This window comes from Anabrus simplex, chromosome 1 (assembly GCF_040414725.1).
Source record: "Anabrus simplex isolate iqAnaSimp1 chromosome 1, ASM4041472v1, whole genome shotgun sequence".
Taxonomy (NCBI): Eukaryota; Metazoa; Arthropoda; class Insecta; order Orthoptera; family Tettigoniidae; genus Anabrus; species Anabrus simplex.
In genome coordinates, this window is record NC_090265.1 from 1,302,594,380 (window position 1) to 1,302,610,706 (window position 16,327).

A 16,327-nucleotide genomic window follows, 5' to 3' on the forward strand; every position below is an offset into this window, starting at 1 on the left:
CGACTGAAAGTGCGGGAGATTGCTGAAGCTGTAGGGATGTCTCCTGAACGGGTATATTATATTTTAACCGAAGAATTGTGTATGTAAAAATTATCCGCAAGATGGGTGCCGCGGTTCTTGACATTGGACAATAAACGCACCAGACTGGAAATGTCCCAACAAAGTCTGGTCTGTTTTCAGTGCAAGCAACAAGATTTTTTGCGCCGGTTTGTGACTACAGATGAAACTTGGGTCCACTACTATACCCCAGAGACAAAACAGCAGTCAAAGCAGTGGAAACATGCTGATTCACCACCACCAAAGAAGGCAAAGGCAGTGCGTTCGGCCGGAAAGGTCATAGCCTCAGTTTTCTGGGATGCAAAAGGCATTCTGCTGATCGATTATCTTCCTACTGGCCCAAAAAGTACGGAGAAATACTATACAAATCTCCTAGACAAACTACAGAAAAAGATACGCGAAACAAGGCATGGTTTGGCAAGGAAAAAGGTCATCTTCCATCAGGACAACACTCCACCGCACACAAGTGTTATTGCCATGGCAAAACTTCATGAACTGGATGTTGCCACATCCACCTTATTCACCTGAATCCTACGTAATAATCTGTAAATATCTGCAACAACTTCGTTTATGTGTAGAGAGAACGTCAATTTAGCGTCAAGATGCCCACCAAGATCCTTGATAGAATTCACTGATGACAGATTAGTATTCAAAATATTATAGGAGTGACTAATTTTATTTTTATTCCTGGAAAATACCATCACATGACACTTGTTAATGTTAAAATCTAACTTGTTAATATCGCTCCAACGTGATATGCTATTGAGGTGTTTCTAAAGAAATCTACAGTCCACCTGTGAACGAATTGTTTTGAAAATGTTTACAATAATAATAAATAATAATAATAAAAGTAAATAATAAAAGTAAATAATAAAAGTACATCGTGATCAACTTTATCGAATGCTTTTCTAAGATATGTGAATACTGCATCAACTTGGTCTCCTGCATCCATGGTTGCCGACACTTCATGAGTGAACTCCAACATCATACATACTTTTCAGCTGTTGCTGGTAAGCCGATTGTAACACTATAGCCCCCCTTTCTCTTTAATTTCATACAATAATAAAGTACCCTCATCACACATTCAAATTCTATATACCTGTACTCCCCACAAATTACTATCGCCCCCGAATCTGTTGTACACTGCGGGAGTCGCATCAACACCTTACTAAATTTACAAGTAATGTGGTTTAGCATATCTCTTCCTTCCTCTAGACCACATAGTTCAGCTCCATACAGTACTCTGCTCAACACTAATGTCTTTAGCATCATGCTTTGAATACTACATTTTACACGCGGGTACTTTGTCTCCAAAGTCTTAACAACTGAGAGAGCCGCCAACCCCTTTCATTTCGCTCTCTTAATTTGATCCTCCCATCCCCCTCTTTTGTTTATAAGCAATTGTACAGGGATACATCAGTGCATCCGGGATTCAGTGCGATGGCGGGTTGTTGCATGTATAGAATTTGCACCGGATCATAGTTTTGAATTTATGATGGTAGGTCCGATAGCATGTCTTGTGGATGACTTTAATTGCATTTCCTATCATATAGGTAAGAAACTCAGTGCGGTGTTGTTTCGAGTCACTTTCGGCCGTAATCTTTTTCCAATTCTTCTTCTGCCGCTTTTCCTACACCCTTTTGGGTTCGAGATGCGAACTGTGCCACACGTGTGGACTTGGCCGTATTTTGAGATACCCATCCTGACTCCAGCCCTATGAGGAGGTATGTGTTCACGTCCCCGAACTAGAAGAATGAATCGGATAAAATACACGACCTGGCCTGGAATTGAACCTAGGATTCCTTGAACAGAAGATTTCAACGCGGAAATTTCATCCCAGGAGCCGGGCCTCCATGTGATATGCAAATCTTTCAGCGATAACTCAAACCATTCGCATAAATGATAAATTTTAAGGGTACTTTAATCTTATAGTTGAGACGTATAAACAATTTCTTTTGATAAAAATTACGTGAGTATTTCCAAAATTGTTTTCTAATCTTGACGTTGATTTTTAATGAAAAATTAAACACATATTCAGGGCTGGCTTTTACGATTACGTTCAGTATACATCACCGCGGTCAATTTTTGTAGAGGTTTCTGTTCGCCACAATTTTTCTACACAGTCGTACTATCCATCGTACACGTCTAGGCAGCCTAACCAAAGGAAGCATTCGGATGGTCGTTATTTATTCGACTTCCTTCATTACAATAGCCACTAATCAGCTGCCTATTGTTGCAGATTAATGTTGCGTACTTCTGCCCTTCGTCAAAAATACTCTACTCAACGGTGAAGACTATATCAAAATCTGTTCAGTGGTTCTCGAGATTGGCTGTCACAAACACAGACTTGGTTTCACTATAGGTAAAAATTAAAATTCACGTCAATCTTCTTCACTATATATCACCGAACACATTCGCTTCAATTTCATACACAACCCAAAATAAAGAATTAACAAAATGAATTACAACCACCAATTTTTCAACCTGTAGCTCAGTCAATACGTTAAATAGTGGTTTTAAGTATTCATCGTATACACATATCTGACAGTTGTTACAATATTTCGGATTAATTTTATTCTTAGCTGTGCGAGAAGGAACATCAGATTCGTTTCTTCACAGGAATCTTTTCATCGTCTCCGCTAAACGTATCCAGAAATTCCATAATTACCTTTAAATAAAAATATTTTATGAGAACATTTCACGTATGGCATTAGGGCTAATTCACTTACACATGACCGGTTGTGCGGAGCAATTCGGCCCCACTATGTACGTTTTATCGGTTATTGACTACGAACTGTTTCTTGCAATGATTTGTAGACTATTTCGGAACTATATACTCTCGTGAAAAGGTTAAATATAATTGGGAATTTAGGAATAATGATCAATTAAACGAAATAGGCGTACTTAATATAGAGCATATAACTATAGACGAAGTCCATAAAGCAATTGACCACCTAAAAGCGAAGAAATCAGTAGGACCTCATGATATTCCCCCATATATCCCGGAAGGTTGTAGAGAAGTGTTAGTATATCCTTTCCCATTCTCTTCAACCTAATTGTTAAAACAGAGACATTCCGTGACTTGTGGAAACTTACCAAGATTACTCCTGTATATAAAACTGGAGGTATAAAATTTTTCAATAATTTTAGACCTGTTACAATTGTTTGTGTCCCAGCCAAAATTTTTGAAATTATATTGTACAAACAAATTTATGATCATGTTAAAAATAGTATCTCATCGAGACAACACAGATTCATGGCGAGAAGATCCACAGAAACAAATCTTTCGAACTTACTGAATATGTATCCGCTAGTTTAGATGAATATGCTCAAGTTGATGTAATTTACACGGATTTTCAAAAAGCTTTTGACCAGGTTAATCATGATTGCTTAATGAATATTTTTCCTTTGGATTTTCTACTAGATTACAAAACTTATTTGTGTCGTATTTAAAGGATAGAACTCAGGTTTTAAGTTATAAAGGTCATATATCTTCCAAATTTGATGTGAATTCTGGAGTTCCTCAAGGTTCTAACTTGGGGCCTTTGCTATTATCTTTGTTAATGCCATACCGGAAGCTATAATATCATCTGAAATTCTTATTTTTGCTGATGATATAAAAATATACAAATCTATTAAAACAGTATCTGATTGTCAATAACTTCAAAACGATTTAGATTCTATTGTATACTGGAGCAAACAGAATAAGTTAAATTAGAATATAGATAAATGTGTAGCCATGACATTTATTCGGAAGAAACGGAAGATTAAACATAACTGCTCAATGGATACTGACATATTAACTCGTGTCAAGACGAAAATGGATTTAAGAATAACATTCAATGAAGATTTAAGATTTGAAGACGAAATTCAGAAAACTAATAATGCTCTTAAAATGTTATGCTTCATTATAAGGAATCCATTATCATTTCATCCATAGACAGTAATAACCTTGTTTAACTCATTTGTCGGGTCCAGACTTGAGTACGGCTCAATTATTTGGAACCCAGTGACCACAGAAAATATCAATCTTATCGAGAGTGCTCAAAACAAGTTTTAAAATTCATGACTTATAAAATAACAGGTAAATACCCAACCTTCATAAATTATTCAGGTAAACTAAAGGAACATGGTGTGAATAGCTTGCGCCACAGACTAAGTTGCAGAGATTTCACTTTGCTGTATAAAATAATTAATTTTTAAATGTTTTCTCAAACATACTGAAGTCATTAACATATATGCCTCATAAAATAAGTCGTCCTAGAAATATATTCTTTCTATCAAAGGCTAAGACTTAAGTGCATAAGAACTCCCCAACTGACAGAGAGACTCTACAATAATATTTATCCCTATGTTAATATTTTTAGAATGACCGAAGATATATTCATTTCGACATGTAACACTGTACTTTTGAATATAATTTAATAGATTATGAACAAATTAAAAAAAAGGAAAAATAGTATAAACTAGTATAAATGTTGTAAACCATGTATTTAAATGTGTTACATTCCAAGTGGAAGTCCTGTTAAATAATTGTTTTAAATATTATACTAATTTTAGTTAGAATGTATTAGTACTGTAATGTAATATTAGTTACATTAACCCTAATGGTTTTGTTTTTAGTATATATTGCTTTTGTTTTAATTTGTATTTTTAGCGTCTAAGTAACAATTGTCGTGAACATTGTAATTGGGACTCATGACCTGTTATGTTCACAATAAAGTAAATAAATAAATACAATCAGAAAAGCGACTAAATGGATTATTAAAATTGTTTAAAAATATCCAAGGCAAATTATTGTTAATTGAACGTCACTGCTAGTTATTTTCAGCAGCAAGCAGCCTTGTTACTCGATAATGAATAATTAATATTGCGATAGACAAATTTTTACTATTCTGGACTTTCCTTGGAGTTTGACCGGTATTGTAATAAGGTGAAAGAACATAGTTAAAATGATATGAACTTCTACAAAAGGCTAATGTGACAGATAAAAACGATGCCTATTGCATTACACGACAAGAATTCTGGAGTAGAGTATGGATTATCCTCAGCTTCATTGCAAATCTCGATGACAATTGAGTACACCTCAATTGAGGCAGGATAAAACGAGAAATTTAAATACATAAAATAAAACATGAAAATTAGTTATCATGCATTCCATGTGAATTGCTGTATACCTACCTATCACCTCTCCCTTCTCTAAACAATTTATCAATGAGACAAAAGCTTTTTCATAAAGTGAACATATGTATATACAGAATTAACAATGATGATATACAGTGTAGCAGGCAACAATAAAGCATTCAATATATGACCTACTGCCCTATGTAGGTTGATAAGCATGGCTAGCTTTGACAGCTAGGACATTCAAGTGCAAGTGAGAGTTATTATACAAATGTGTTTGGAGCTACAGTGTCGTGTAGCTTATATGTGCGATAAGTGCTGAAATATCGTGAAATGGAAGGAATCAGGCAAAAAGGAAAAGGTATTCTAGGGATGATAAACAACTTTTACAAGCTAAACGTTTAACTTACTTCATTCTGACAATTTCGTTTCGATATTACCTTCTCTCTAAGTAAGACATATAAAATAGAACCGAAGTGATATGGTCGAAACTCTCGAGGCTGAAAGTCGAATCCTCATAGATTCCAATAGTTTACAGTAGCAATTTAGTCACATAGAAGTCTATATTTTGACTCTATACTGTACTTCAAATAATTCAAACGTCAGATATGTTCTAAAAGCCCCTTCAGTGCCATCGCCTTCTCGCAACCTTAGAATATACTTTTAAAGCAGGAAAAGCACGGTGATGTCGAAAGCGGGCTGTTTGTTAATCATTCTATGAGTATGCTAACAATCTTCTTATTCTTCCACCGCTTTTCCCACATATGTGGGGTCGCGGATGCGAACTGTATCGCAAATTTTGATTTGGCCCTTTTACGGCCGGATGCCTTTCCTGACGCCAACCCTATACGGAGGGATGTAATTGCGTGTTTCTGCGGTGGTTGGTAGTGTAGTGTGTTGTCTGAATATGAAGAGCAAAGTGTTCGGACAAACACCAACACCCAGTCCCCGGGCCAGAAGAATAACTCAGATGCGATTAAAATCCACGACCTGGCCGGAATCGGACCTGGGACCCTCTGAACCGAAGACCTCGAGGCTGACCATTCAGCCAGTGAGTCGGGCATGATTATTCTAACAATGTGCTAGTAAAACACGTTGTGATGATGAATTAAAAGAAGAATATTCCTCGGGAAACTTGACAGTCCCTCTCTGCAGAAGGTGGGCAATGGTAATGTGTTTTAAAAGGGACAAACAATTAAATTAGAGATCCCACAGTAAATCTACAAGAGAAGTGGATGTAGTCATACAAGTTATTTCCTGACTTGTTCTACAGGCGTATATGACGCACGTTAAAATTTTATAACGCATGCATTTGTAATTCAAAATATGTATTTATGGACTTCTAATCAACTAATTTCAAAATACGAACTGCGTATACCATTGAATGATAGCGTAAGAAAATATTAATAATCCAAATCATACATGACAAACCTACTCCTTGAACAGCAGAGTTTAGTTTGTCAACCCATACCAGAAATTTTACATATCTTCAAGGCTGGCACTGATTACAACTCCTAAGACGTGTTTCATTTCGGAATATACAAAACATGGTCTGTCAGCTAGTGTAACAGAAATTTGACTAGGCGACTTGTATTAAAGACCGCCAGAGCGCATTGGTGCAGTATAAATAGCATTCTTTGGATTACTCAGTATTTCAAAATCCTGAAGGGATACATTTAAAGCTGACAGAATGCGCCAGTGAATTTTAACGACTCTATAGTTTGTTCAGTATTGAGCAAGTCCTCGATTCACAGTGAATCAGAATAATGTCGTTGCTTGAAAAAAACCTCATATACCACAATGCTGCTCCTATGCATTATTTTTCTTAAGACTGGTCACGCCTCCCAGCCACATATTAATATGCAGAGCATCAAAACAAATTCCGTTGTGTTCATTTTCATCATCATCATCATCATCCGTTTACCCTCCAGGTTCGGCTTTTCCCTCGGACTCAGCGAGGGATTCCACTTCTACCGCCTCAAGGGCAGTGTCCTGGAGCTTCAGACTCTTGGTCGGGGGATACAACTGGGGAGGATGACCAGAACCTCGCCCAGTGTGTTAATTTTACTTATGGTAATATATAAGAAACCTAACCTTAAATTCATTATTCTGTAAGAGTGCGCAAATACGCTATGCACACCTATATTCCTACAGTACGGTAGTTTAGGTGATCCAATGCTGTAAAGTAAGCTTTCAAATATAATATAGTAAATGTAATGTATTATATACGTTTTAATGCGCGTACTATAACTATTAGAACACACACCTCGTGCGTTCGCTTGGTTCGCTTATTTAAATGGATCATGTTTCTTATATTTAATTAATTCAATCAAGAGCTGCATTAAAGCATTTTTCACTCGCAACACTTACTAAGCTTAATTATTTTACTACTATTATTTGTGGAGCACTACAAGCGCATGCATTGTGCAAACCATCGTAACTTCCAATAGAAGCTTAGCTACAGATATAGACAACTAAGCGTAAATGTCGTATTATAATATCTATAAGCGTAGTGAGACATGACTTCATTTTTCGTTCAAATCTCATTCATGTCATGAATTGTCTCACAGATCATAGTTCAAGAAGATAAATGCACAATCTAATACAACTTGCGAAGGTAGATTGTAGAGGGTTAGGGTATGGGCATATTGGGAACATGTGTGTATGGTGATCTAATGTGCGAGAGTTACTGGCCATTAAATGTCACTGGTCACGGAACGTGATGATTGATTATGTGCTACGACAAACTGTTCTGTTAAATGGATATTCAGAAGTAATGTTGCAAAGCAGTAAAATCGTTAGACTCATTGAAAATTCTGCTATAAATACTGATTTTAGAAACAACAGAAGGGAGAGGGCTAGGTAACCTAAAGATCGACGAAAGGAGGAGAAATCGGGTGGGGAAAACAAACAAAAAATGTTGCATATGTTTAGCGTATATGTAATGAATCACAAAGACAAAGTTGACAACAATATTTGTTTGCTCCATGATGTAGAAAATAAGGATGTCTAGTATTTAACAACATCTCCAATGATGTTCAAAATTTATATCAAAAAGGGCAGTGACTAAAGGTCCAGAGAAAAAATGACGTTTCAAAAATTATAACTTTGTTGTAATAATCAGTTATTTACAGTATCTTAGAATTGTAAAACAAATACGCAGATGCTTATAAAATATTTTTGACACTTCTGTTTGCATTAACATGTGTCATCTAGTGTTTAATAGCATATGAAACAGAGGTTTATTAACCATTTGATAATGTTGCAGAATTTTAAGAGTCAAGGTTACATCTGTGTCCGTTCAGTTGTGTTATCAGTATTAGATTACAGAAGTAATGTGTGAACTGTAAAAAATATATTATTATATTAGTTTATGAATATCTACAGTAAAACAGCAAAACGTATGTTAGTCTTAAGTCTAAAGGGCATATATAATTGCGCGAAGTACATATTTAAGAGTAAAAAGTAAAAATATCCTTCAGTCCAATGATATTCTCGATGAAAATCCTTTAGATAAGTTATTCAGTAGCAAAAATCGGACGACATTGTCATCAAAAATAATTTGTTAAACACATTGTTTGCTAAGGTGGGATTACTTTAGAATATTTTATAGGATTATTTTTTTCTTATCAAAAAAGGTGGATGAAAATGTAGAATTACCATGAAACTATCATGAAAATATTACCATTTGAAATTAAGCCCACCCAGTGATCGCTTTAACAGGCCAGTAAGCTCTAGTCTATAAAATGCTTGCTTGCTATAATCGAAAGCCGAGCTAATTGCTCGTTTTGCTTGCTATGTAATTGCTCTAGTCATTCACGGGCCAGGCAAGTGAATTTTTTGGTGAAAACTATTTCATTTGATTGCGTTCTCAAAATTGAGTTAGGGCCCACCGTTTTGGCGATGGTGATCGTTTCGCTGGTGGCATCAGTAAAGGCTCTTCTGAGCTTGGCTCGTCGGCTCTGGGCCAGAGTTTGAGGACACAGAAGAATCCCCTGCGCAAAGCAATATCACAGCTGGAGAGACAAACACAAACACACAACACAGAAATAGAGCTAAATGTACAAGAGAGAGAAAAGAAGAGAGTTAAAATTACGTAGACGCACACAGTGCTTCCACTGTACTGCAACATGTCCGACTGTATTTGTTACATACTCACGTCACTTAGCATTATTATCATCATCATAGTCATCATCAAGGATTCAGCACTGACATCATTACTGTATGGTTATATCTATTTAACATAACGTATGACACTTTTCCGATAAATTTTATTATTATTTGGATTACAAAAGGAATATATATCGCCGCTGCGCGAGTAATACCCCGTATCACACAATGCACTCCCTATTAATTATTTTCCTTAAGACTGGCCAAGTTTCCCAACCATGTATGGATTTTCAGTCCATCAGAACAATGTTCGTTGCGTTCAATTTTTCTTATGCAATTTGTAAAGGAAAATGAATCTTATTGTTTCGTACTGTAGGAATCTACATTTTCAGGAAGCATTGCTACAGTGTAATGCATTTAAGATTCATTTTCCTGTACACATTAACACAGGAAAATGAGCACATCGAACATTGTTCTGATTGACTACATATCCATGTGTGGCTGGAAGGCGTGACCAGTCTTATGGAGGATAATGGATAGGAAGAGCATTGAGGCATACGAGGTATTGCTCCCGCAGCGAAGATATTATAAAATGGAACATATTAAGTTCTTAACAACATTGAAATCACGTGATCTTAAAAACACTTTCCGAAAGTAATTCCTCCTGTTCTCCCGAGTTGAAAACCGTAATAATGTATGTACTGCATATTTCTGGTTATGCCTCACTTCTCGAAATCTAAATGATCACCAATTATCCAAAACTATGATAAGATATACTACGATTGGTTCTAAACCTCAAACGTAGTAAACAATTTTCTGTGAAGATAAAGTAAGAACAAATAAGTAAAATGAACTTCTTAAATACATCAACTCTCTTCACTAAATCTGTTACTTTAAGTCATAAAATTATGATGCAAACAGTTAATTAAACTACAGATTTCACAGAATACTTAAACAAATCGTAGGCTTCTAAGTTTTGTTGATAAATATGAAGGATGTTGAAGATGTACAAGACATGGTTTTACCGGAAATTATAACTGTTTTCTTCTTCTTCGAGAAAGGAACGAACTGAAATTATTTTCTATAATTATATTTTATTCGTCGCTTTTTTGTTTTGAGAATTTTGTACAAAATATGATCATTGTTTATTGTTTAACAGTTAAAAATTCATAGAGTTAAATTATATTCTCTATATTCTAAATAAACAGGATGGAAATGAATCGGAGATTATGTGCTGATGTTGTATAGCAGAGATAATAATAATAATAATGAGATAATAATAATAACAAAGCTATGAGCTTAACATTGTTTTGATTTATGCTAAACTTTGGAGGTAATAGAAAACCAAATTTCACCCCGAAATAGTTTTCTAACTTGTTCATAACTCGATGTCTTCAATCTAGTTTCATCCTCTCTAAAGCGGAAAATAGTTTGATCAAGATTCTATCTCATGATTATAAGACTTCAAATGCCCGTCATACTAATTTCGTTATAGGGACGACGTAGGGAAGAGAAAGGGTGGCTCCTATTAATTCATTTATATAACGTAATACCTAGAATATGCATTGGGGTTGATTAAACAGCATTCCACTAAATATATGCTTCTCCAAAGTCTCATGTCTTCACATTAAGGATGTTTGTTCCTAACGCTGTATATAATTCCTACAGTGGCTAACCACTTCTGTACCAAAAATGGTTGTATTTGTAATTCATGTAATCATGCAACTCTTCAACACACTAACAATACGACAACCATTATCTTCCACAGAAAATCAGTATTATAAATCATAAATTCCACATTCCTTTTTATTCTTACTCTAAGATAGAAAACTATAAATCTAATCCCTCTAGTCTACCCTCGTCAGACATAATTTGAAATGTTTGTGCTTAGAACTGGATTTTTTGAGCCGTGATTGTTATAAATATCTGCTTACAGCCTATAACTATTCATTGTGTTCCTGAGTACCTATTGATCGCACATTGTAATTGTATTCTAAATCTTAGTAAGAGATAAAAAAATGCATAGGAACAGTTGAGTGGATGTATCTAATATGGATCTATATAAACTGGAGTATAAATGCGATAGTTATATGTCAGAAACTCTTTAAAAGAGAACAGTCTATCTATTTTTAAATAACGATCGAACATGTTATAAATGGACTATATTAAGAAATACTTATATCCTTCATGATCTTATCACGTGATGGATGCAGTAAAGAAATCGGACATGGAGCAGTAATAGTGTGAACACAAAATCTATTAATTACATCATTACTTTGTGAACTATTGCAATGCGATTATAAATCTGCAGGAAATTCATCACGTTTAGCTGTGCACGTTCGTTATTTCTTACGCATGCATATTACCAATCCCAGTGCTTCTTGTCGTTTGTTGACGTTCAATTATAATAAAGTACACTTTACCAGTAAAGAAGTGCTTCAGTTGTGCCACACGTGGTGAAAGAGAAGATGTGATGTGTAGAAACCAAACTTACACGTCGTGCGCTCTTCATGCTATCGTAATTCTCCGTAGATTACGCTGAACAAGCCATAAAGATGAAGATATATGACCTCATTTTGGAACTTAGTCACAAATATTCATGAAACTGTCAGTTACATGTTACATACTGTACATAAAATGATTTATACTGGTACCTATAATCTTATTTTCAAATGGCCTTTCATAACGTCACCAGAGTTGAAAATGTGGTTCATACCAAAATAACAGTGACTCGAACAGTAAGTCCATCGGCTTTTGATAATATCGTGAACATAAGATCAAAGCTATGATGATCTCTTTTAATGCATGGATATTTTTGCAAAGTATATAGACCTACCACAGTTGTTCGATATGACACCGAACTTACACAAATACCTAGCCGTACCAAGGCTGCAGAAAAGAAAAACAGACATTGATGAAAGTCTAAGAGCAACGTATTACTGAGCTATTGCTGCTAAGATTATTTAGGAAAACATTATGAAAGAGGAATAAAATCAATAATCATAGCTAACAAATCACGCCCTATTAGAAAAACAGCATTGAGCATGGGAGAAAATGCATAGTAAGAAGTACACTATTTACCTATATTATCAACCAAGAAAGACATAATTATTGTTGCAGAAAAGGTTAAATATAAGAGCATATGTCTCGTCCAATAAGTAGAGGATATATTTAGAAAATAAAACAATTAAATGTGACTACACATGTGGAAATACACAAGTATTAAGCTTATAGAGACATAATTACGACATTTAAATTTCTTGCTTTACTGTAAAGGAAATATAAGATTAATTGTGTGCTGATTGTACAGTATCCCACGGGTGAAAATACTGTGAAAAGCTGTGTGCTGGTGAGGAGTGTTGATACTAATTTCAAAATTTGGTTCAATTGACTTTCGATAAAATGAAACAGGCTTTTGACCTGATGTACGACAAACATGTCCCAATTCACTTTAAGAGCAAATAGGCAGGAAATGCTGACTTCACTGGTTTGGACATGTCCAAAGAAGATCCCAAAAGCATGCCACTCAACGAGTGAGGAATCTCCACCTTGAAGGCAATCGGGACAGAGAGGCCTCTAAGGAATATCTAGCCAGGGTGCGTAAAGTAATATATGCATGCCTGTGGTGTTAGAAAAGAGTTGGCAAATAACAGGATGGAATAAACCAAGACCAACTCGGTACTCGATTACTGGGCGATGGAAGAAACATGTCACTCCGCGCCAGTAACTGCAAATCATCGCTGCGCGAGCAAAACCTCGCATCCCCACAATGCTCTTCTCTTATGACTAGTCACGCAGCTATCAGAACAATTTTCGTTGTGTTCATTTTCCTATGTGTAAAGGAATTTTCCTATGTTTATGTGTAAAGGAAAATAAACCTTACCTACCGCACTGCAGGAACGTATGTTTGCATGACGTATTTATGCACTCCTACAGTATAATATATTTAAGGTTCATTTTACTGTACACATTATCAAAGGAAAATGAACGCCACGAAAATTGTTCTGACGGACTACATGTCCATATGGGGCTAGGAGGCGTGACCTGTGTTAAGGAAAAATAATGGATAGAAAGAACATTGTGGGATACGAGGTTTTGCACGCGTAGCGACGATATTCCTACAAATTTTAGAATGTTTTCGTATACCATGTGCATTATAAAATACGTTGAGATCAACAGGATTCCTTCCATTTTTCTTCCCCAGAACAATGTTCGTTGCGTTCATTTTCCTATGCGAAGGTACAAAGGGAAATTAACCGCAAATAAAATATACTGTAGAAGTGTCCGACTCGTTGGCTGAATGGTCAGCGTACTGGCCTTCGGTTCAGAGGGTCCCGGGTTTGATTCCCGGGCGGGTCGGGGATTTTAACCTTCATTGGTTAATTCCAATGTCCCAGTAGCTGGGTGTTTGTGCTGTCTCCAACATCCCTGCAACTCATACACAGCACATAACACTATCCTCCGCCACAATAACACGCAGTTACCTACCCATGGCAGATGCCGCCCACCCTCATCGGAGGGTCTGCCTTACAAGGGCTGCACTCGGCTAAAAATAGCCACACGAAATTATTATTACTGTAGAAGTGCGTAAATAGGTCACGCAAACATAAAATCCTACAGTATGGTACGGTAAGGCACATTTTACTTTACACACATGCATAGGAAAATGAACACAACGACAATTGTTCTGATGGACAGCATATCCATATGTGACTGGGAGGCGTGACCAGTTTTAAGGTACATAATGGATAGGAAGTGCATTGTGACGTACGGGCTTTTGTTTCTTCAACAATGATATAATAATTATCTTTATAAAACTTGAGATATGATATTCTTCAACTGCAACAATCGACACGGTCATCATAAAGTGCTTAAAACTGGTCTAAGGCACACAATATTAAATTATTTATAATGTTGGTAAGAATAACCATACAGATATTTCCTATCTTCGAGGATAGCATAGACTTTCAAAAATACGAACAAAATGCTTAAGACTTGACAGAAGACGTAGTGTTAGAAAGTGAATTATCTTGGAGTGGTGTAATACACCTTGCCTCTTCATGACTACAAATATTGGTCAATCAGATTCCATGTACAACACCATTAATTATCAGGATCATATTCATTAATTCACTAATAAAGTGTTTATTTCATGCCGATGTCTATTTTTTGCCACACCTAAAACATTACAATACAGTTTGAAATGCTAAATTCAATGAAAGCTGTATAATGAATAATTGTACATTTGCTATATGCAAACAACACAGCTTGGAGAATGCGTAAACGAATATAACTATGAGATATTATTTTATTGCATTTTCTTATGGATACCTTAATGTAAAATGTTATTAATCATTCGTGTATTAGCGATACTTATCTATTATATATATAAATGTCATTGTATGTATGTATGTGTGTATGTATTACAACTCCTCATAAATCACTGCAGCGATTTACACCAAACTTGGTATACTTACGACTTAGTATCAGGAGACAAACCGCGCGGGGTTAAGACGCCCCAATTACCCTTAGGGGTGGGGGCGGGGGGGGGGCGATGGGCGACATTTAAAAATATTCGAAAATGGTGTCGAATCCATACTTTTTGGGGTCGCTGAGATGAATAGTGATACTCCGTATTTCTTTTGACAAACCGCGTGGGGTAGGACACTCCATGTACCCATAGGGGCGTAGGGGGGAGGACGAGGGGTATGAAAAATAAAATATTCGACAATAGTGTCGAATCCATACTTTTCGTGATGGCTGAGATGAATACTGACACCCCGGAATATTTTTAAGTTCAAACCGCGTGGGGTAAGACACCCAATGTACCCATAGGGGCGGGGGGGGGCGAGGGGGTACATATAAAATATTCGACAATAGTGTCGAATCCATACTTTTCGTGGTCGCTGAGATTAATAGTGACACTTCAGAATTTTTTGAAGTCCAAGTTCAGCCCCCTTTGGGGTGGAGGGTGAGGGGAGTGATATATCAAAATGATCGGAAATAGTGTCGAATCCATCCTTTTCGGGGTCGCTGTGATGAATAGTGACACTCCGGATTTCGTTTGACAAACTGCGTGGGGTATGACACCCCATGTAACCATAAGAGCTGGGGGGGGGGCGGCGAGGGGGTGACATAAAATATTCGAAAATAGTGTCGAATCCATACTTTTCGTGGTGGCTTAGATGAAGAGTGACACTCTGAAATTTTTTAAAGTCCAAGTTCAGCCCCCTTAGGGTTGGGGGTGAGAGGGGAATGATGTATCAAAATAATCTAAAATAGTGCCGAATCCATACTTTTCGGGGTCGCTGAGATGAATAGTGGCATTCCGGATTTCTCTTGACAAACCGTGTGGGGGCAAGACACCTCATGTACCTTTAGGGGCGAGGAGGGGGTGACATTGAATATTCCAAAGTAGTGTCGAATCCATACTTTTCATGGTCGCTGAGACACTCCGGATTTTTGTTAAGTCCCCGCTGGGGATGGGTAATGGGAGGGGATGACGTGTAAATATAATGGAAAATAACCTATATTTACGTCGAATACATTGTTTATGTGTCGCTGATACGAATTTTGACGCTCTGTATACCGTTTAGGTCCACGTTCAGCCTCCATTAAGACGGGGGATTGAGAGGGGTTTGAAAGTAAATGGTCTAAAATGACAGAGATTAGTTTTTGATCCACTGCTTTTGGGGTCGCAAGGCTGATTGGTGACAGTCGCAATAACAGTTGAAATCGTGTACGTGATATCTGTAGCGCGACGGGTAAATGCATATAGCCTAGTTATCACTAATTTCTTTTTGAAAGGATCAAATACTTCCCAGTCAATTCGAGCTTCCACGAGGACAAAGTTTTACTCAATAATTAAATAATCTAAAACTTGAAATAAAACACATCTAAATAACACTCAAACTACATAATAGATCTTAAAATATCAATTAACATTTCAAACGAATGATATTAAAAATCACTTCACACATAACTAACTGGCAGTACAAATCTAAGGTAAACATTCAAAAGCTACCCGGACAACGCC

At 36.4% G+C, this 16,327-nt stretch overlaps 1 protein-coding gene across 1 annotated transcript in view; it reads right to left on the reverse strand.

Annotated features, from left to right (window-relative positions):
• Positions 1–16,327, reverse strand: part of LOC136858781 (small conductance calcium-activated potassium channel protein) — a 421,579-nt gene that overhangs the window by 244,445 nt on the left and 160,807 nt on the right. Inside the window, exon 2 of the mRNA XM_068225744.1 lies at positions 9,075–9,176. Within this exon, the coding sequence (XP_068081845.1) occupies positions 9,075–9,176 (102 nt within the window). The remainder of the gene's footprint in view (positions 1–9,074; positions 9,177–16,327) is intronic.